The sequence below is a fragment of the Lontra canadensis genome, unplaced genomic scaffold (assembly GCF_010015895.1).
Source record: "Lontra canadensis isolate GAN:19392208 unplaced genomic scaffold, GSC_riverotter_1.0 scaffold200, whole genome shotgun sequence".
Taxonomy (NCBI): domain Eukaryota; kingdom Metazoa; phylum Chordata; class Mammalia; order Carnivora; family Mustelidae; genus Lontra; species Lontra canadensis.
The window spans coordinates 192,937-214,986 of NW_022631194.1; the positions used below are offsets into that span (position 1 = coordinate 192,937).

The 22,050-nt window shown below is 37.7% G+C and overlaps 1 protein-coding gene across 2 annotated transcripts in view; it reads left to right on the plus strand.

The window, feature by feature from the left end:
* RNF115 (ring finger protein 115) overlaps window positions 1-22,050 on the plus strand; it is a 67,727-nt gene that overhangs the window by 12,767 nt on the left and 32,910 nt on the right. Inside the window, exons 1-3 of one of the 2 annotated variants that reach the window (XM_032848139.1) lie at window positions 8,718-8,766; window positions 9,643-9,694; window positions 12,414-12,471. In XM_032848139.1, coding sequence (XP_032704030.1) covers window positions 8,757-8,766; window positions 9,643-9,694; window positions 12,414-12,471 — 120 coding nt within the window. In that variant the 5' untranslated portion in view covers window positions 8,718-8,756. Of the gene's footprint in view, window positions 1-8,707; window positions 8,767-9,642; window positions 9,695-12,413; window positions 12,472-22,050 lie in introns of those variants that run through there. The other variant, XM_032848138.1, reaches the window with a different exon arrangement.

The following is a 22,050-nucleotide window of genomic DNA, read 5'->3' on the forward strand; positions in this document are numbered from 1 at the left end:
GAGACTATGAACAAGAAGATATGAGTAAATATTGTGATCTTAGTTTTTGACTGTCAGACAAGACAGAAAATAGGCTTCTGTTTTTTTTTTTTTAATTTAAATTCAGTTAATTAACATATAACATATGATTAGTTTCAGAGGTAGAGTTCAGTGATTCATCAGTCTTATATAATACCCCATGCTTATTACATCACGTGCCCTTCTTAATGCCCATCACCCAGTTACCCCATCCCTCCACGCACCTCCCCTCCAGCAACCCTCAATTTGTGTCCTTTGTTTAAGAGTCTGTAATGGTTTGTCACCTCTGATTTTGTCTCGTTTTATTTTTCCCTCCCTTCTCCTACGATCTGCTGTTTTGTTTCTTAAATTCCACATATAAGGGGCACCTGGGTGGCTCAGTGGGTTGGGGTCTGCCTTTGGCTCGGGTTATGATCTCAGGGTCCTGGGATGGAGACCCGAGTTGGGCCCTCTGCTTGACGGGGAGCCTGCTTTCCCCTCTCTCTCTGTCTGCCTCTCTGCCTACTTGTGATCTTTCTCTCTGTTAGGTAAATAGATAAAAATCTTAAAAAAAAATTCCACATATGAGTGAAATCATATAATTGTCTTTCTCTAATTGACTTATTTCACTTAGCATAATACTCTCTACTTCCATCTACATCATTGAGAAATGGCAAGATTTCAATTTTTTTTGGTGGCTGAGTAGTATGTCATTGTATAAATATACCACATCTTTATCTATTCTGTCTATGGACATCTGGGCTCTTTCCATAGTTTGGCTATTGTGGACATTGCTGCTATAAACATTGGGGTGCAGGTCCCCCTTCGGATCACTGCATTTGTATCTTTGGGTAAATAAGCTTCTGTTTTAGATTAAAAAAACTACTTAGATGCTGACAGTGAACATATAGAAAAGCAAAGTTGTGGGAATTAGGAAATAATTTCTAGTCTATTTCATGTTCTGAGTAAATATTGATACAAATTTGCATAAAGTTCAAGAGTATGCACAATTCAGAGTGGAACTCAATATAAATAAGTCTTGGCTTGTAGCTCATTGTCCTTCTAAAGCCTCACATATTTTGATAATTAATCTTGAATTATAAGAAGGAAAAGAAAATAATGCATTAAAACTACTGTTTCCCTTTCTCTTCAGTATTACAAGTGTATTCTTGCGCTATTCTTCTAAGTGGGTAAGAATCAGGGCTAGGCTATATACTTAAGGAGTTGTTCCTGATTCAGACGACTAATGGTGAAAAATATTTCTGGTTATGGGTATTTTTAGATGGAATAGGCAGTGGAACATCTGAAGCAGTTCATTCAATTGTTCCTGCCACTGGTATCTTCACTGGAGTTTTATACAGTGAACTTTTAGACCCTAGGGGAAGCAGCTTAGTTTGGTACAAACAATAAGGTTCCAATTTCCAATGATTCTGGGTAATTAACCTAGATTTGTTATACTTCTCTTCTACAGATTAAATAATAGAAATGACCTAATGAATTTTTTTGATAAGACTTTGTGACTGTGGGGTGCCTGGGTGGCTCTGGGTTAAGCCTCTGCCTTCGGCTTAGGTCATGATCTCAGGGTCCTGGGATCGAGTCCCGCATCAGGCTCTCTGCTCAGCGGGGAGCCTGCTTCCTTCTCTCTCTCTCTCTGCCTGCCTCTCTGCCTACTTGTGATCTCTCCCTCTGTCAAATAAATAAATAAAATCTTTAAAACAAAAAAAGACTTTGTGACTGTGTAGACTGTATGTTGGCAGTATTTTGGTTGAGGTGGGGTAGTTAGTGTGGTGATTTGATGTGTTAATGTTGAAGCAGAGAAGAAGAGATTTCCATAGTGCCAGACATATGTGGGTGCTTATCATTATCCTCCTTGGGAGGGCTTGCCCCTCCTCCTCTCTTCTAACACAAGCACCTTATGCTTAAAATTCAAAACTTTGTATCTGAATATCTGTATATATATGTCAGGATGAATGATTCTAAAGCCAGGACTTTGATGTGGGAGGAGTATAGAGGCAAAGAAAGACTATGTTTGCTTCCTGTTTGACACCCCTGGTTTTTCTTAAAAAGATCATTTATTTATTTATTTATTTATTTGACAGAGAGAGTGAGATAGCGCACAAAGCAGGGGGAGTGGCAGGCAGAGGGAGAAGCAGGCTCCTGCTGAGCAAGGATCCCAATGCAGGACTGGATCCCAAGAGCCTGGGATCATGACCTGAGCTGAAGGCAGATGCTTAACCAACTGAGCCACCCAGGCATCCCCTGTTTGATCCTTTTACAAATTTACCTTTATTCATGGACATCCCCCCAATTAAGGTTAAAATCACTCCTGGAAAAAAATTACAAAAATTAAAATGGAAAGTAGCCATCTTTAGAAGTGACTTGAGATAAGCACTTAAAATCCAGTCTGGTTGTAATCTCAGTATAGGGTGAAACTAAACTGTGTTTGTAACTAAGAAAACATAGCCAAGTAATTTTATTATATTTTGTCAGGAGAAACAGTATGTCTCTTAGAAGAAGGTATGGGAATTGTTGGTGAACAGGAAAAGAGTAGAAAAAAAATCAGAGGCAAACATCATCCTCTTCTGGTACTGCTGAGGGGAAGAGGAAACCCAGGTCCTTGATTTTTGAGGATCTGGTTTATACTCATGGTGGGGATGGGTATCTTAGGCTGTTGTAAAGTAAATTGGCATTTTGGGTTTTATATACATGGCCTCTGAATTTGGTTTTTATGTGAATCTTTTTCTTTCTTTTTTAAAGATTTTATTTGTTTATTTGACAGAGAGATCACAAGTAGGCAGAGAGGCAGGCAGAGAGAGGGGGGGAAGCAGGCTTCCCACTGAGCAGAGAGCCCCGTTGTGGGCTCTATCCCAGGACCCTGAGGTCATGAGCCGAAGGCAGAGACTTAACCCATTGAACCACCCGGGCACCCCTATGTGAATCTTTTTTTTTAAGACAGATCTTCTCTTGGTCTGCTAACTTAGATTTCTGAGTCTGTAAGATTGAAGGTTTCAGACCTTGGATTATGTGTTTATCAGGATAATGCTCCTTTATGAGAGAGGGAGAGGGCTGAATGGCTGCCTAATTTCCCAAGGCCTTATTGGGCCTCACCATAAACTTTTTCATCCTGTCTTCAGGAAATTATGGTTTCTGTTACTTTCTCTAAAAGCAAAGTTATTTTTAATCAGTGTGGTGTAATGAAAAGAATATGTGAGGAAGACCAAGACTGATACAACTTAAAACAAAAAACTTTATCATGAAAAGCTTTAAACATATCAAAAATAGGCTAGTATAAGAAGCCCACATGAACCCAGCTTTAATAATTATGGATTTAAGCCAGTCGTATTTCATTCATCTCTAAGTCCACATGATGTCTCCAGATAGTTTGAAACAGTTGTTACAATTTTTGAGTCTTTTGAGTGAAAGAGTGGCACCCTCTATGTAGCTGGAAGTCAGGAAGAGTAGTGACTAGTGTGAATTGAGAAGAAAAATGGCAGTATTAAGTCAAGTGCTATCAAGCCTTTAAAAAGAAAATCTAGAAACTGGAACTGTAGCAACTTCAGAATGTTATTTTGGGATTTTCAGTCCTCCAAGAGAATGGAAGTGATATAATTTTCTAAGAACAGACCTTTGTTCTAAGATCAGACTATTGAAGTATGTAAGAAACAAGCGGGCATTTTTCTTTTTACTTTGATAATTAGGGAAAGATGAGGTTACGAATTTGAAAAAGTTCTATGTATGTTCTGTAATGTTGATTGCAGGAAGAGAGAATCCACAGCTGAGAGATCTATATGTTTTATAATTAGCTACTTTTATCAAGGATAATTTACAAAGCATCTGGAAAGAATTTTGGTTCTCTTCCCTGTAATCAAAATAGAATTATTTAGGAAGGTTTGATTGTGGAGGGACTACCTAGGGATAGGAGGGAATCCATAGTACTTCTGCAATTTGGTTTATTCCTCTGAAGTATCTTGTTCTTTTGAAAGAGCTGTTTGTGGCTGACAGCCTGCTTCCTAGAACTGTGCCTGGGATCATGATGAGAAGACTCGTACATTTTCTCTACTCGAAATCAACGTGCTTCTTGTTTCAGAGTCTTTTTTTGTCTTCCCAATTGTGATTATCTGCTTTTGAAATTATTTTTTCTCCACCATACATCTTAACATAATTTTGGAAGTTCAGTATCAGTGTAAATAACCTTTTAACTCCAAAGATCTTCATCCCTACTCCATTTTAGCCATCTATGCCCATTGATATATCTTGGACTTTATGATCATCCAGAACAGTTCTTCCTCTGAAACCTCTCAAGCTCTACTATCTTATGATCCAGCCATAACTTCTTAAGTTTTCAGCTCTTTGGGGCATGTGGGTGGCTCAGTTGCTTAAGCATCTGCCTTCACCTCAGGTCATGACCCTAGTTTCCTGGGTTCGAGCCCCATGTCAGGCTCATTGCTCAGCAGGGAGTCTGCTTCTCCCTCTACCTCTCCCCCTGCTTATGCTCTCTCTGTCTGTCAAATAAATAAAATCTTAAAAAGTTTTTAGCTCTTTTATTTCTTTACTTCCACTCTGTGTGTTTTCTGATTATATTAGATTCTGGTACTTTGACTTTTAATTTGTGAAGTATATGGCAAGTAATTTCATGTTCATGTAGTCAGTAAATATCGAGCACCTATCTGTCCTAGGCATATACTGGTAAACAAAACAGATCTGCACCCTGCTGTTATGAAACTTTAAGCTTACTGAATGGAGACAGACATTAAAAAACATCTAAATTGTGACAAGTGCTATAAACTAATGAATGAGGTGCTGAGGAAGAAAATAATAGGGGATCAGAAGATGGGTGAAATAGGTGAAAGGGATTAAGAAGTGCAGTCTTACAGTTATAAAATAAGTAAGTCACAGAGATGAAATCCAACATAGGGAGTATAGTCAGTAATATGGTAATAACTTTGTATGTTGATAGGTGATAACTACACTTACTGTGGTCATTTCATAATGTATATAAATATTGAATCACTATGTTGTACACCTGAAACCAATACAATATCTTATGTATTCTTCAATTACAAAAAAAGAGAATAGGAGGTAACCACTGTAGATTCTATGATGAAAGACATGACATGACATTAAAATGGAGGCTAAAGGATTAGAAATTCCTTGCCATTCACAAAGTTAGGGAATAGTGTTTCAGTTACAGAAGCAGTATACATGGAAGCTTAGAGGCACGATGAGCTTGATGAGGCAGAAAAACTGAAAGAAGGCCCTTGTAACCGTAATATACTGAGCGGGGGAGAGTAGCATGAAGTGATGTGGGCCAGTTGAATAGAGACCTGCTGAATCAGGGCCTTGTAGGTCATGTTTAAGAGTTTGATTTTATACGAGGTGTTTTGGGAGATAGTTGAAAGGTTTTAAGCTGGGAAATGACATGGTCCATTTTTATGTTTTAAAAATCATTCTGACTTCAGTATGCGGAAGAGATAAGGAAGAGGCTAGAAGAGAAGTGGGATGACACTTAAGAGGGAAGGTATTTCAGTGTCTAGGGTCACTGCTGGCTTAGGTTAAGATAGTGTGGCAGTGGGCAAGGAGTAGATTTGAGAAATGTGTTTGAGCTAGGAGTGCCAGATTTGATCATTAGTTGTTGGAAGATAGGGGAGAGGGAGGTGTCAGGAATGACTCCCAGGTTTCCAGTATGAGCAAGCTGGTATGTATGCCACATCTTGAGAGACAGAGTATGTGTGTATGTGTAAGGAAGAGAGAGAAAGAGCACTTAGAAACGTGGTCTGGGTTGGAGATACACGTTCGGGAGTTGTTCCTGTATAGGGGGTTATTTAAAGCAGTGGGAATGAGCGAGAGGGAGAGGGAGGAAATCATAGGGCCCAGACCTATGATTGTGACAAATTACAACACTTTGTAATTGATTCCCTTTTTCTTTTTAACATTAGACATTAGAATAGGTTTAGGGTTAGCCTTCTAAAATCGATCTCATTTGTACTTTCTCAGTGGGAGAGAAAGGGATGGAGTTACTGCTAGTTTGGAGGGTGGCAGATGAAGGAGTAGGGGGAGGGGCTCAGGGATTTATATGGTCTCCAGATTATTTTATTTCTGAAGTGTACAGTGTGCCTGTTTTGAGTGTTTCTAAGCCTTCCTGTGTATAGCAGAGAAAAAAAACTTGAGAGCTTCTGATGCATAGGTTAAAGTTTATGGTAAATCTGAGGTTTTCCACAATGTGGTCCCTGCCTACCTATTGACATTCAAACCACTCCCCTCCAACCTCTGTGCCTGTTAGAGTTGTTGTGATGATCCTTAGCCCATAATTTCCTTTTTCTTGGAGCAAAAGACTAATAATATAAGTCACTGTTTCAGAGAAAGCCTTCCCTGGCCTTTCCTTATATTCCAAGTGTGCATTAATTATAGCAATTATTTTATTAAATTTTAATGTTTCTTGGATTGACTGTATCCTCACCAAACAAATCTTGTTGGAAAGGATTGGTCTTTTTATATCCCTTTGGTTTTCTTTTTTATTTTAATTTTTTTTAAATTTTAATTTTTTAAAAAAGATTTTATTTATTTATTTGACAGAGAGCTCAAGTAGTCAGAGAGGCAGGCAGGGAGAGAGAGGAGGAAGCAGGCTCTCCTCGGAGCAAAGAGTCCTTCGTGGGGCTTGATCCCAGGATCCCGGGACCATGACCTGAGCCGAAGGCAGAGGCTTCAACCTACTGAGCCACCCAGGCGCCCCTGTTTTTGTTTTTGTTTTTTAAACAGTATTTATTTCCTTTTTTAGAGGAGAGCGAGAGAGAGAGCAGGGGGAGAAGGAGAATTTTTTTTTTTTAAAGAAACTTTATTGTTTAAAGATTTTATTTGAGATAGAGCAAGAGCGAGAGAGAGAGTAAGAGAGCATGAATGGTGGGGAGGGGCAGAAGGAGAAGGGAGAAGCAGACTTTCCACTGAGCAGGGAGCTTGACTTGGTGCTCAATCCTAGGACCCTGGGATCATAACCTGAGCCGAAGACAGGTACTCAACCAACTGAGCCACCTGGCACCCCCAGGAGAGAGAATCTTAATAAGCAGGCTCCCCGCTGAGCTCAGACCCTGATGTGGGGCTTGATCCCAAGATTCTGAGGTCACAGGTTAAGCTGAGACCAAGAGTAAGATGCTTAACTGACTGTGCCACCCAGGCGCCCCCTCTTTATATCTCTTTTAAGAAAGCATTTGAATATTTGAGTTACTATTCTGATTGTCTTTGACTAGCCAAATGTGGCTTACATCACTTTCTGGTAAGACAAAGTTTATATAGGGTTTACAGGGAGCAAGAAAATAGTTGAAAATGTCTTTCCAGGGTCTATTTTAATAGGTAGTTAAAAATAGTTTTAGAAGTATGGTAAGTGGATGATAAAGGAAAGAAATACTTCAGGGTGGTAAAAAAAAATGATGACAAGGCAGTCTCTAAAGTGTATTTTTTTTTAAATAAGATTTGCTTATTTGGATGAGAGAGTATGTGAGCTGGGGGAGGGCAGAGGGAGAGAAACTGGAGCAGACTCCATGTGGAGTGTGGAGCCCAACTGGGGACTTGATCTCACCAGCCTGAGATCATGACTTGAGCTGAAATCAAGAGTCAGATTCTTAACTGACTGAGCCACCCAGGCACCCTTAAAGTGTATTCTTTCTTTTTTTTTCTTTTTTTAAAAAATATTTATTTATTTGAGAGAGAGAGAGAGCCTGTGCATGAGTTGGGGGAGGGTCAGAAGGAGAAGCAGACTCCCCACTGAGGTGAGCAGGGAGACCAAACTCGATCCCAGGACCCTGGGATCCTGACCCGAGCCGATGGCAGACTCTTAACCGACTGAGTCACCCAAGTGTCCCCAAAGTGTATTCTTTCTTATCAGTACTAATGCTTGATATTTATTTAAAAGAAAGATTCTTGGTACTGAAGGAAGTAGAAGCTGATTTGGAATTATTCTAGTTATTTGGATTAACATTTCTGTTAAATACCTGAGAATGTTAAGTTTTATTTAGAGCCATTGGTAGTCAGAAAATAGATAAATACTGAAAACTTCATTGTTAATTCCTAGTTACCACTTGATTTATGTTGTGCTTCAGTTTGTGTCTTTTACACGTGTTTAGTATCAAATAGCAGTTTTTGTACCCACCAATTGTATAATCTCCCCCCCGCCCCGACAAAGATTTTATTTATTTATTTATTTGACCGAGATCACAAGCCAGCAGAGAGGTAGGCAGAGAGAGGCGGGGAAGCAGGCTCCCTGCCAAGCCGAGAGCCTGATGCAGGGCTCGGTCCCAGGACCCTGGGATCATGACCCGAGCCAAAGGCAGGGGCCTTAACCCACTGAGCCACCCAGGTGCCCCCAGTTTTATAATCTTATACTGCTCTGATAACTAGTGGAGATTTTTCATTAGATTTGAAGAGAAAATTAGATCATGAATTTATCCGAGTTTTTAAAAAATCAACCCAAATTTAAAAACAAAAATCTGACGTTCTCCCTTTCAGTGGGAGCTCTCAGAGGGAACCTCTTATAAAGCCATTCTGCAAACTTCTTATCGAATTCTTTATTTGCCAGAGTGTGATAAAAAAAACTGTCCTTGGAGTCAGCAAGTACATGTAACATTTCATCACATCAGCTTGTATACTGCATATTACTCTGAAACTACATGCTTAGCTTTCTAATGAAAGATTCCTGTTTATTTCTTCCTCTCTTTTATAGGAATATATTTGTCCCAGATGTGAATCAGGCTTTATTGAAGAAGTGACAGATGATTCCAGGTATTGTATAAGCTCGTGAATAAATCAGGCATTCTGTTATCAAAATTGTTTTCTGTCAGCATTGACTGAATGAATAAAAGGAAAATTGTTCTATAACTTATGTTCTCTGGAGGAACAGAGGGAGGGAAGAAGAGGGAAGGGTAATAAAAATGGAAGAATTTGGGATGTGATGTGATGTGATAGTGGGTATGATGAGATCCTCTGCTTCTGATTGTGTGTGGCATTCCTTTGAAATCTCTATATCCATATCAGAGGAAATCTGGTAAGTTTGCATTTATTTTCTGAGTCTTTGGTGTCCTTTTAGATTATTGGGTGGTTTCAGTGACCACTCTGTTGCCTAAAGGTAAATGTCTGTTATACCTCTTGGGTCGGCTCGGGACTGACTTCTGACAAAGGTATCTAAGAAGGTAAGCAGGCTGGTCTAGCCAGGGAAACCGAGTTATTACTCTCTTTTGAGGAAAGCCTTTGGATCCTTCACCTTACTAAAATTATTGCAGTCAGACTTATTATAGCTGTAATATTAATTTGGTTCATAATGCTTGAAATCGGCTCTCATTGGTCTTACTAGAGATATAAAACTTATAAGCGGGGAAGTGTTTCTGAAAGTGACAGTATTTTATATTACTTTTTGGTTAATATGAGTAAAACTATAAAAACTTAATAAAAAGTAGAATAGCATTGGTAGGATGGCCTTTTATGGCTAAACATAATGACACATTTGTTCTTTCATGGCTGTTGGTTAGATAATTTGGTTGGACAGTTGATGAAATACTGACTGGATGAAAAGAACCTGTAATCTGAAGCTTCTTTTAATCTTGGAGTGACTTTGGAGATTTTAATGGCAGTAAATAATTCCTTTACTGTTGCTATTGGCAGACTCCAAAGTTGAAGGTCCCTTCCACAACCAGGAAAAACCACACATTTTACAGTATGTACTATTAGTTTAACTTTATTAATGAGTGGTGATTATATATATAAATGAACTGGAGCTTCTGGGGCATTATATGGCATGGGATCAAGTTTGGTACACTTACATGGTGATCTAATAATCTTGGTTTTTGAATAACACAATACCAGCTTTAAACCTGTAAGATCAGCATGACAGCAAAGTGAGCAATTTTGTGCGAATAGCATGCTAACTTGGGGCATGCTTTTTATTTGTGCTTTTATAATGGCATCAAATACTTATTGCAAACACTTATGCTCTGCATGTATTGAATAAAGAGCATATTGGTTATTGGGAGGCAATTGATGGACTTATTTTTTTGTTCAAAGTTTTTAAGTAGTAATCCTGGTTTCTTTAGCCTTTTGTACGGAGTGTGGTTATAAATGCAGATAGTGATTAACTGTAGGATGAGTCGTTTTTTTTAGAAGAGAACTATGAATTTTATGGATCCTGCTTTCACTTGATTTAATTCTATTTGTGCCTTTGTAGGCCAAAGGTTGTCCACCTACAGGTGCCATTAGTAGCGAATACTCAGTTGTACAGATTATATGTCTTTTGAAAGGTTGGTGTTCTAAATGGTTGAAGAAATCTTTTTCTTAGAATCAGTTTCTTAGAGGTAGCTTGGTATTCCCTTTCTATTAAGTTCATAAACATTGGCTGATTTTTGAATACTTAGCAATTATAGTGGTAAGTAGTAGATGGTAAAAATTAACAATAGGAGGTCCTTACGTATAAATATTGGGTAGTGGGCTCCATATGTTACTGGACATTGATCAGAGGGGCATCTTGTAAGTTTTCTTAAGCTTTGTAACATCTCTCAGAACAGTGTGGTTGTTTTATTATCCCTTCTCTATGATTAGCCTTGTTACTTGTAAAATATGGAGGAATTTTAAGGAAAGGGAATGCCGAGGAAGTTTCAGGGGGAACAGAACTGTAAAAAAGATAAAGTTCATAGCTTTAATTACCAGGGATATTTGAATCCCTGAAACAATATAGTAAAGGCAGGAAGGAGCCTGGGAAGCCTGTCCAGGCTTGAGCAATAAAATGGGTACACAGTGGTAGTTGAATTATTTACTAATTTAGCATAAATGTACCAGTACTTCTGGGCTTATTCTACATTTGAAGTGTTTTTAACTTCTGAAACAAATGCAAGTGTTAAATGGTTTCTAATTAGTGAATAAGGCCTGAGCATGACTACATAGAAAATGGCATTAGTTTTGCTTTTTCACTTTTGGTTTCAGACTAACCAAACTGTGTTTGTTTCCTCATTGAGCTGAGTGCAATTGGTGTTCTGAAAATGAAAGCTGTCTGCAGTAGTTTGTAGACTTGTATTTGGAGTGACTGTGTACATGTTCATAGGCTTGTGTCTTGAAGTAAAAGTGATACCTGGTAGTTCTTGTGATTTTTTCCATTCCTTTCTCCACAAAATATTAGCCATTTTTCTCTCCTTTTTTTGCAGATTTCATGGGGACAATGGGATCTAATATTTCTCCCCAGTCTTCAGGAATAGTTATTTTATTGTTTACACATTTTTTTTTTTTTTAAGTAATCTCTCCACCCAGCGTGGGGCTTGAACTTAGAACCCTGAGATCAGAGTCACATGCTCTACCAGCTGAGTCAGCCAAGCGCCCCTGTTTTCACATTCAACGATTTTATTTTCAAGTTACCAATGTAGGATATGATGTTGCAGGGTTTTTAAAAAATGTTGAATGCTCTGTATAATGTTTTACACACAGTAAACACTTTACATGTATTTGTGGTATTAACACACGCTTTACCCTCTGAATTTATATGTATACATATGCTTTTTAAGGTTTTGTTTATTTGAGAGAGAGAGGGAGAGAATAAGCAGGGGGGGAGGGGCAGAGAGAGAGGGAGAAGCAGACTCCCCACTGAACAGGGAGCCCTATGTGGGACTCCATCCCAGGACCCTGGGATCATGACCTGAGCTGAAGGCAGCCACTAAACCAACTGAGCCACCCAGGCGCTGTGAATTTATATTTATGAAAGGTGGGAAAGGGTTAGAAGTGGATGAGATAAATTCTAGATATTTATAAGGTAGAATTTATAATCAGAGTCAGAGTGCAGAGGGCTGTGGATCCTCATTTGGTCGGTGAGTTCAGAAAAGACTTAATGGAGGAGGTAGCATTTGAGATGGGCCCTGAAGGATGGGTAGGATAATCAAAGAATAGGATAAACTATTATAAGAAGAAAAAATATTTATTGGGATCTTTTATAATGTGCTAAGTATAGTACCAGGCCCCTTGTAGTACTATATTTAATCATTCCCAAGTAGGCTCAAATGTTATGTTCATCTGGTGGTTGAATGATTTTTTTTTAGCAAAACGTTATTTTGAGAATCTTGTTTTATTCCTTTGCCTCCTTGAGAATAAATGTTTTTTTTCTCTTGCTAGGTCAAATTTGAATTGCGTTGCTGGCTGTGGTTCCTTCTTCCTACTCTGTGGCGGCCCCTCTTTCTAATTTTTCACTTGGTTTATACTTGATTTTGTGGTTTGTTATAATATCTTTCGTAGATTAATCCATATGCCAGTTCTTCATAATTTCCTTCGTAGGTGTCACGCTGGGATGAGTTATTTTTCCTTATTGGGCTTTGTTCTCATTGTACTATTCTATATTTAGCTTCTGGGAGTGAAGCTTGTTCCTAGGAATAGAATCAGTACTCATTTCTTTTTCTCTTCAGTTTTTTAGGTGGTGGTGGCAGCCGGATAGACAATAGCACATCAACACATTTTGCAGAGGTAAGTTTTCCTTTGGCTGTAGGGATTCTGTAGATAGTGGGTGGATGTTTAAACCATCACGGAGTTCCACCTGCCAGTGCAGCAGAACATCAGAAAGTATAAGAAAAGCGTGGGCAAGAGTAGCCCTTAGAAAGGTTTGTGTTTTTAGTAGTTGGGCCTTTGACATGTTACTTTTGGTAAACCCTTGACAAAGAGAGGAACCTCCTTGATCTGTGCTGTTTTAAACCTGGTGTTGTTTCCAATTGTTTTCTACTTCCTTAATTGTGTATATGGTGTGAAAGGAAAAAAAACCTTGTGGTGTTTGTGAAATAACAGTGCTATAGACTCTGCTTTGGTGATGTGGCAGCCAAGGAAGTAGCAGGCCAGAATGAGTTGTAACTGAAGTCACCATTCAGCTTTACACAGAGGTACTGGTTTTTAGAGATGGCCTCTAACAAACATGGTGGTTTGGTATGATTGGAATTGGGGGCCAGATTAAGTATATGGTATTTACTTGCCTTCCAGATCTCAAGGTGGGACCTATAATTAATTTCCAATTATATACATAACGTAGCATTGATAGTTTTGGGAAAAAAATCTTAACTATGATTTGAAAATGAGGCATTAGTTTGCATCTTGGAATACTGTTTTACATTAAATTGTGAGTAGTTTTGTTTTTTTATTTTATTCATTAACTTAAAATCTCTTGCTTAATTTTTGGGGGGACTATTTTAACCATTTTTAAGTGTACAAGTAAATGGCATTAAATACTCTATTTTTAATCATTTAGAGACTATACCCTATAAAAGACAGGCCATCTGTCTCATCCTATGAGAAACACTGGTTTGTTTTGCTTCTATTGCCACACAACTTGGTTGGCTTTAGAAAGCTAACAGATACCAAAAGAACAAAAAATTAAATCCCATGATCATGATGTTTCTGTGTGTGTGTTTTGGGATCACATTAGCCTCTTCCAAAGATATCTCAGTTGCCTAGAAGCCTAGCAAAATTTTTTGTATTTATATATTTGTGTGCAAAGTAAAACTGTTAGCAGTACATTGGACAATTGGTGTTCAAGAAGCAGCCCATAAAACCCTAAGCTCCTCTCCTTCATCCTCTGAAATTATTTCAAGACCTGTATTCCCCCAGATTTTTATGTTGTTAGAATTATAGTCAAGAATCTTGACAAAATATTTGAGTAAAATTCCCATTTTACTAAAGGTACTTTCTTTTACTTATGGTCTGTGTAGTTCTTAACATCCAGTTTTAAGTTTTTTGGTTAAATCTGAAATGCCTTAGTACATGGGCTGGTTAAAGTGTGCTTTGCAAGACGTTTTGTGTCTTTGAACTTGTATTTTTATTTTCTCATTTTGATGTATTGAAAAACATTATTTAAAGTTTATTCTTGCCAGACCTGGAAGCCTTTTTAATTTTATTATATATTTCCCTGTGTGTGTTATTTCCGATAACATAGATTGTCACTTACTAATTATACATATGCTGAAGAAACTTTATCTGATTTTCTTTATATGTTAGTTCTCTTAGGAAATGGAAAAACATTGGTCTGTCAGTTTTATAGATATGACTCACCAGGGGAGATGCATTAAGAAGAAAAATAAATATAGGTAGTCATTTTCCTAACTTTAGTAATGCTAAGTCTGTCACTGATGGCATGAGCTATCCTTCGGGTGTTAAAGTAATTTTGCTGAATCATAGCCTGTGGCTTCATGTCCCTTAGAGTTTATAGCAAGGGCACGATTATGCCGTTTTCCCTCTGTAGAGAGCCCTTGTTATCATGCCTGAGTATGTCAGTTTTTTCCTTTTCTAATTATATTTTGCATTTAAAAAATAGGAAAAAAAATCTGTCTTTATGATACAGAAGTTGCCAGGGATTTAAATCTGTCAGCTTCTTAGCTAAATGTTTCATACACAGCATTCTTTTAGCAGTAGGAACAAGAAGCAAATGTCATGGTTACCTTGCCTGCAAGGAACTTAAAATTTCATTGGGGAACAAGTGCAAACACATGAAGCAAATGGGAAAATAACAAAGAGTATACAGAGAGTGTGATAAGCTTATTGTGGGAGGTGTATAACAAGTACAGTAGAAGGGAGAGATTGGTAGGCTGCAGCTTCTGGGAAGACTGAAGTGTTTAGGAGGAGAGAGGTCAAATGACACAGTAGTATGCCTGGAACAAGATTGCCAGAGTTCAAATTCTGGGTCCACCACTTAACTGGCTATGTAACCTGGGCAAAATTACTTAGAATCTCTTTGTGCTTCTGTTTCTTTGTAAATTGGGGAAAATAATATCTACCTCATAGGTTTGTGAGGGTTAAATGAAGTAAGACATTCTAGGTGTGTAGGCCAATGTGCCTGCCATGCAGTGAATTTCAATACATTTTAGCCTTTCTCAAAACTTCGTCGAAAAGGTAAAACTCCTTCATGAGGAAGTTAAAAGAAGGTATCGAGTATTGGAACCTTACATGGTAGACAGAATTCAAATACACAATGAGGTGAAAAAAACTATCTCAAAATAATATTCATAAGCTATAAGGTTTTAGACTCATGTCCCTGGATAAAACACTTAGAAAATTATAAATAGAAACCAAAGTTATTTTCCTTTTCCATATTTTAGTTTATAATTTTAGCAAAAGCTTATGCTGAATTTTGTTGTTTTCCTCAGCCAGAGTTCCTTGTACAAAAATGATGTTATTTTCTATAATTAGCATTTGCTAATAGCTGAATTCTTAAAATACTAGGTATGTTAGAAGAGGCTTAGTCCAAGCAAAACTTTTAACAAAGTTAGTATTGATTTTTTAAATTTTTTTATTAAGTGGCTCTTGGGTCGGGAGATAGAGTGGGTAAAGTTGGAGTGACGGGGGGCGCCTGGGTGGCTCAGTGGGTTAAGCCTCTGCCTTCGGCTCAGGTCATGGTCTCAGGGTCCTGGGATCGAGCCCCGCATCGGGCTCTCTGCTCAGCAGGGAGCCTGCCTCTCTGCCTACTTGTGATCTCTGTCTGTCAAATAACTAAATAAAATCTTTAAAAAAAAAAAAAAAAGTTGGAGTGAGGGTGGGAGGAGGGTTGCTAGTTAAATGGGAGTTTTGTCCGAGTATTGTGTGAGGATCAGTGGAGAATGAATCTAAAAATGTTGCTAGCAGTTTGTAGGGAGGAAGGGCATTGCTGTATTGAGGTTCCTGGTGGTAGCCTGGTGAATTGAGCCCATGGCTGCCTGAGGGTTTCATTGATTACTTGAAAGCTTTTGACCGTGGCCTGGTGCCATTGAGACATCTGATCTGAGAGTCTCAGCTTACCAAAATGGATCACTTCAGTGCAAGAGTGGCTGTGGCTGCTGCCTCTGATTAGCAGAAAATAAGATAGGTGGCTTCCTGGAAGCAGAACTCCCAGGTATATACATGAAGGTAGGGTGCTCTGAGCAGTCTGATTTGTATTTATTTAAATAAAATTTCTTTTGGTACATGAAGTAGCATTAAAATGACAATAAAAAGATACTGAAAACATCTGGAGTCCCACTATTCCAGGAGCTTCTTTTCTCCACATATTTCCTTTCAGGTTTTGTCTTGAGTCATTGGTACTGAAAGATACTATAACAGCATTAAGAAGATTTTTAAAAATGAAAAATCTGTATTCTCATTATTTTAGCTTTATTTCTTTGCATATTTTACATTTTTCACCTACATGATTCATAACTGTTTTCAGAGACATTCACAGAGAATACTATATTGAATTTCTGCTTTTTAACATTTACTTAGGGTTATGTAAAAAAACTTTTTTTGTCTCCTTGTAGTTAAAAGAATATAAATTTTATGAGTTCATATTGTTTCATGCCTGTACTGTGTTAAACTGTTATCCTGTGTTAAACATGTCTAGTTATGTGTGATAGTTCATTATTGATTGTATCTCTTCCCTCCACCTCTGAATCTAGAACACATTGAGAAATACAGAAGCCAGACAGATGGAAACAAAAATTTAGTTTTATTCTTCCATATTGGAGAACATAGTTGATCTGTGGCCAAATGGACATCCAAAGTCTATATAGGATGACTTACCTAAGAATTAGAGGTTGCAGAGGAGGCATTCATACTCAGAACTTTTTTTTTTTTTTTTTTTTTGCATTCGTGTAGCTTCCTAATACGTGAACCCCATCCGTTGGAGAAATGAATGACTGAATGGTGAATCAGCAGATGTTAGGCTCTTGCCACTCACCAGTCAGATACATTACTCCTCTGGTAGAGAAGAATAATGAGGAATGATTGAAGAGGTCAGCGATGGAAATGAGAGATCTGATTCTTCCCTCTTGACTTTGGGTTTAGTGACTTAACCCTGAAGTTAGCAGGAGTATGGGAGTAGTGACTGTGGCATCTTGGGGAGATCAGTAATATGTGATAGCAATTTTGCCTTTACCTTCATGAAGAAAGACTCTGCTCTTTTGTGTGTACTTCTGGGACCTGTGGAGAAGGCTCTGAAATAATAAAAAACAATATTAAGTAAATTATGTTGAACTAAATAAAATTATTGATATTCTACTATTTTTTGACCTCCAGAAATGGCAGTTTCATTTTATTATGTTTTTTAAAAAGATTTATTTATTTTAGAGCATGTGCTTGCATGAGGGAGCACAGAGAGGAGCAGAAGGAGAGAGAGAAAATCTCCAGCAGATTTGCCGCTGAGCACATGGTCTGACGTGGGGTGTGATCTCACAACCCTGAGATCATGACCTGAGCCTAAATCAAGAGTCGGACACTGAACCAACTGAGCCACCCAGGCACCCCCACCAAAATGGCAATTTTACATGATTCGATCTAGTAAAAAGAAGTTAAAGAATTTAAACCATCCTTCCCTGGGTTAATCATTCTTTACTTTATCTGTTTGTTATTCTCAGTCTCAGCCAGATGCCAGTAGAGTTTGGGTTCTTCAAGCTGTTGGAACCTGGATTGAATCTTAAAGTTTGGATTAATTCAACCAGATCTTTGGTGTGTCTCATTTTTTAGTGTGAAGAGCTCATTTCGTGTTACCTGCTTCACATCCAGTCAGTTTGGAAATGTCAAGTAAAACTCCTGAGCTTTTCGCAGTTGTTGAAAAAAATAACTCTGTTTGCATAATTGAGTGCATACTAAGTTCATACCAATGACCACAAATTAGCAAAGACCACAGACTTAATGGTAACAGAAGGAAAAAGGGTAAAACAAAATATTCTTGGTGCCAGTCTTGCCAGTTGCCCAGAGTCCATGGCCTGTAAATTTAAGCTTGTTTGGGAAAAGGTGCCTTTCAGGAGATTGTTTATGGCACAGTGTTTATATTACTGGGGAAATAGGGATGTGCGTCATATATTTTGTGTGTGAATGGCATTTGAGCTCTGTATTTTGGTCAAATTTAGGAATTCGACATGGTTGCAGCTACAGTGTTGAGGTTTCTTTTTGAGGGCCCTTTCTTTCCTAGGCAGTATATTATAAACCTCTGAATTTCCATTTACTTTTATTTTTTTTAATAAGGTTTTATTTTTATTTTTTAAAAAGATTTTATTTATTTATTTATTTGTCAGAGAAAAAGAGCACAAGTCGGGGAGGGGCAGGCAGAGGGAGAAGCAGGCTTCCTGCTGCAAGGAGCCCAATGTGGGACTCGATCCCAGTACCCTGGGATCATGACCTGAGCCAAAGGCAGACGCTTAACTGACTGAACCACCCAGCCATCCCTCCATTTACTTTTAAGTCTTATATTCCAGTTACCCCTGAGTTGAATTGAGGATGAGCATGTTTTTTACTTTTCTTTCAGTTATCTTCTCTGCTCCTTAAAATCATTCTAATGTTTATTATTAACTTGTTTTAAAAAATTATTCTAAATTTTCCTTAATTTATTGAGAATTCTATTTCCTGGAGACAGATCTCTTAAAGTATGGGTCTATTAAATTGTCCTCTTAGCTTTTAGATTTCAGTAATTTTATTCTACCTTCCATACTTCTACCTATAAGTAGAAGCTTTGTTTCCATGGTAAATGGGACCCCTGCTCTTATTTGCCTGTTTGCTAATAAAAGCTACTGCCTTTCTCAGGATGAAGATACAGTTTAGGTCTCCAGTATCTAAAAAGCAAGGATCAAAAGTTAGGCTCCTTTTGGGTTCACACACAGTTCAAAATAAGATAAAAAGTTGGTTGGAGCTGCTAATCTAATGTCGTTTAACTCTGCTACCAATGGCAGATTAAAGGTAGAATGCCTCTACAACCATTATAACCATGTAATAACCATATAATTATCTTCCCAAATGGAATACTTTGTGAAAAGGTACACTAAAAAGAATAAAAATTATATAATTTTTGGAAATCTACTGATTAGCCAGAAAATAGGTTTTGTTATATAGATGAGCTTGTTAAGCAGTTGTTCAAACATTTCTTGAAAATAAAATTCTAGGGGGGACCTGGCTGGCTCGGTCGTAAGAGCATGTGACTCTTCATCTCGGGGTTGTGAGTTTGAGACCCATGTTGGGTGTAGAGATTACATACCTACCTGCCTACGTACATACATAAACAGTTAACTAACTAACTTAAAAAACACCCCAAATTCTAAAAAATAAAATTTTTTTATTTTTATTTTAAGGACTTAGGTCCTTAAAACCTGGCAGAATTTTACAAGAACAGAAAACTATGGACCAGTATCCCCTCATGAACATAGATGTGAAAATCCTCAACAAAATTTTAGCAAATAGAACCCAACAGTATATGAGAAGGGTTAGACAATCATGTTCAAATGAGATTTATTTCATTTGTAATGTTAGTTCATCATTTGAATGTTAGTTCAACATTTGAAAAATCAAACAATGTAACTCACCATAGTACACTACAAAGTAAAAACCATATAGTCATCTCAGTGGATGCAGATTAAGTATTTGACGAAATCTAAAAAAAATTTTTTTATTTTTTTATTTTATTTTATTTTTTAAAAAGATTTATTTATCTATTTATTTGACAGGCAGAGATTACAAGTAGGCAGAGAGGCAGGCAAAGAGGGAGAGAGGAGGAAGCAGGCTCGCCGCCGAGCAGAGAGCCCGATGCGGGGCTCGATCCCAGGACCCTAAGATGATGACCTGAGCTGAAGGCAGAGGCTTTAAACCACTGAGCCACCCAGGCACCCCCCAATTTTTTTTTAAAGAGAGAGCGAGAGCACATGCTTTCCTGGCGGGGCAGAGGGAGAAAGAGAGAATCTTAACTGGGCTCCATGCCCAGCACAGGGCCCAACCTGAGGCTTGATCTCACAACCCTGAGATCATGACCTGAGCCAAGATCAAGAGCCGGATGGTTAACTGACTGAGCTATCCAGGTGCCCCTAACATCAATTTTTGATAAAAACTCTGAGCAAACTAAAGTAGATGGCAACAGCCTTATCTGACAACATCTACTAAAATCCTGCAATTAATACCATAATTAATGGTGAAACACAGTGTTTTCTAGCTAAGATCAGGAATAAGACCAGGATGTCCTTTCTCATCACTTGTGTTCAACATTGTTTTGGAGGCTCTAGCCAGTATAATAAGGTAAGATAGGTAGAGACAGACAGATGTTAAGTGGTATCCAGATTGGAAAGGAAGATGTAAAACTATTCACAGTTGGCATGATCTTTTATTTTGAAAACCTGATGGAATCTGTAAGAGAGCTGTTAGAACTAGTTAGTGAATTTATTAGCAAGGTTACAGGATATGAAAAAACATACAAAAATCAATTCTATTTTTACTTATTAGCAATAGTTGGAAATCGAAGTTAAAAAAATAATTTACAATAGTATACAAATGTGAAATACTTTTTCAGAAAAGATGTATAAGATCCAAACATGGAGAATCACAAAATGTACTTAGAGAAATTGAAGAACACCTAAATAAGTGGAGAAAAAATGTCCCACTCAGGGTGAACTTAATATTGTTGGGATGTCATTTATAATTTGGTGTAATTCCAGTAAAGATCCCAGTCAGCTTTTTTTATAGAAATTGACAAGCAGGTTTCAAAATTCACATGGAGATGCAAGGTGGGTGGAATAGCTAAAAATTCTTTGAAAAAGAAGAAAAATGTTGGAGGACTAATATCTGATTTTAGAGCTTATTACAAAGCTACAGTAATCAAGGCTGTGTTATTGCCACAAAGATCAAAAGAATAGAATACCTTGAGTCCAGAAGCAGACACATACTATGGACAAGTGATTTTGAGAAAGGTACAAAGGCAATCCAGGAGAAAAAGGATGGCCTTTTAAATGTGCTGAAACATTTGCAGTACAATAATATGAGCTTAGATACATACTTTAAAGTATATATAGAAATTAGCCCAAGGTGGATAGTAAACCTAAATGTAAAGCTTTTTTATACTTTGAAGAAGAAAACACAGGAGAAAATCTTTATAACCTTGGGGTAGGCAAAGATTTCTTAGATATGACACCAAAAGCGTGACCCATAGAAGGAAAAAATTGATAAATTGCACTTCATCAAAATTAAAAACTTCTTGTCTTCATAGGAATGAAAGGACAAGCCACAGTCTGGTAGAATATGTTTTCAGATCATTTATCTCATGAAGGACTTATATGCAGACTATACAGAGAACTCAAAATGGAATAATAAGAAAACCCATTTTTTGAAAATGACAAAAGAGTTGAACAATTTGCTTCTCCAAAAAAGATATACAGATGGCAAATAAACATGCAAAAAAAAAAGGCTGAACATGAAAAAAAAATGCTCAACCTCATTAATCATTAGGGAAATGCAAGTTAAAACCACAATGAAATACCACTATGCAACTATGAATAGCTAAAATTTGAAAGACTGGCCATACTAACTGCTGGTGAGGCTATGGAACAACTGAAACTGAACGTAAAACTGGTACAGCCACTTTAGAAAACACACTAGCTGTATATATGAAAAAAAAGACAGATCTGCATATATAAATATGTTTACAGATGTTCATAGCAACTTTATTTCTAGTAGCTAAAAATTAGAAACAACCCACATCAACCCATAAACAGGTAGGTGGGTAGACAAATTGTGGTATAGTCCCATTATGGAATCCTACTCAGCGTAAACCACTGATATGGACAAATGTCAACATAATCGATTAAAAGAAGCCAGAGTACATGCAATATGATCGCTATTACTTGAAATTCTAGAAAATGCAAACCGCAGGAAGATCAGTGTTTTTTTAGGGGCCGAGGAAGGGATTACCTAGGGGCATTCGAAAACATTTGGAGCTGATGGGTGTGTTCTTTATCTTGATTAAATGTTTTTATAAAGTTGCTTGTGACCTTTTTCAAAATTGTACTCTTGATTGATTTATCTGTGTGAGACTAATTTTTTTTTTGAGATTTTATTTATTTAAGAGTGAGAAAGAGGGACCACAGAGGGAGAAGCAGACTCCCTGCTGAGCAGAGAGCCCAGAGAGACTAATGCGGGCTCTATCCCAGAACCCTGAGATCATGACGTGGGCTGAAGGCAGACCCTTAACCAGCTGAGCCACTGGAGACTATAGTGTTATTTATTTATTTTATTTTATTTTTAAGATTTTATTTGTCAGCGAGAGAGAGAGAGCACAAGCAGGCAGAGTGGCAGGCAGAGGCAGAG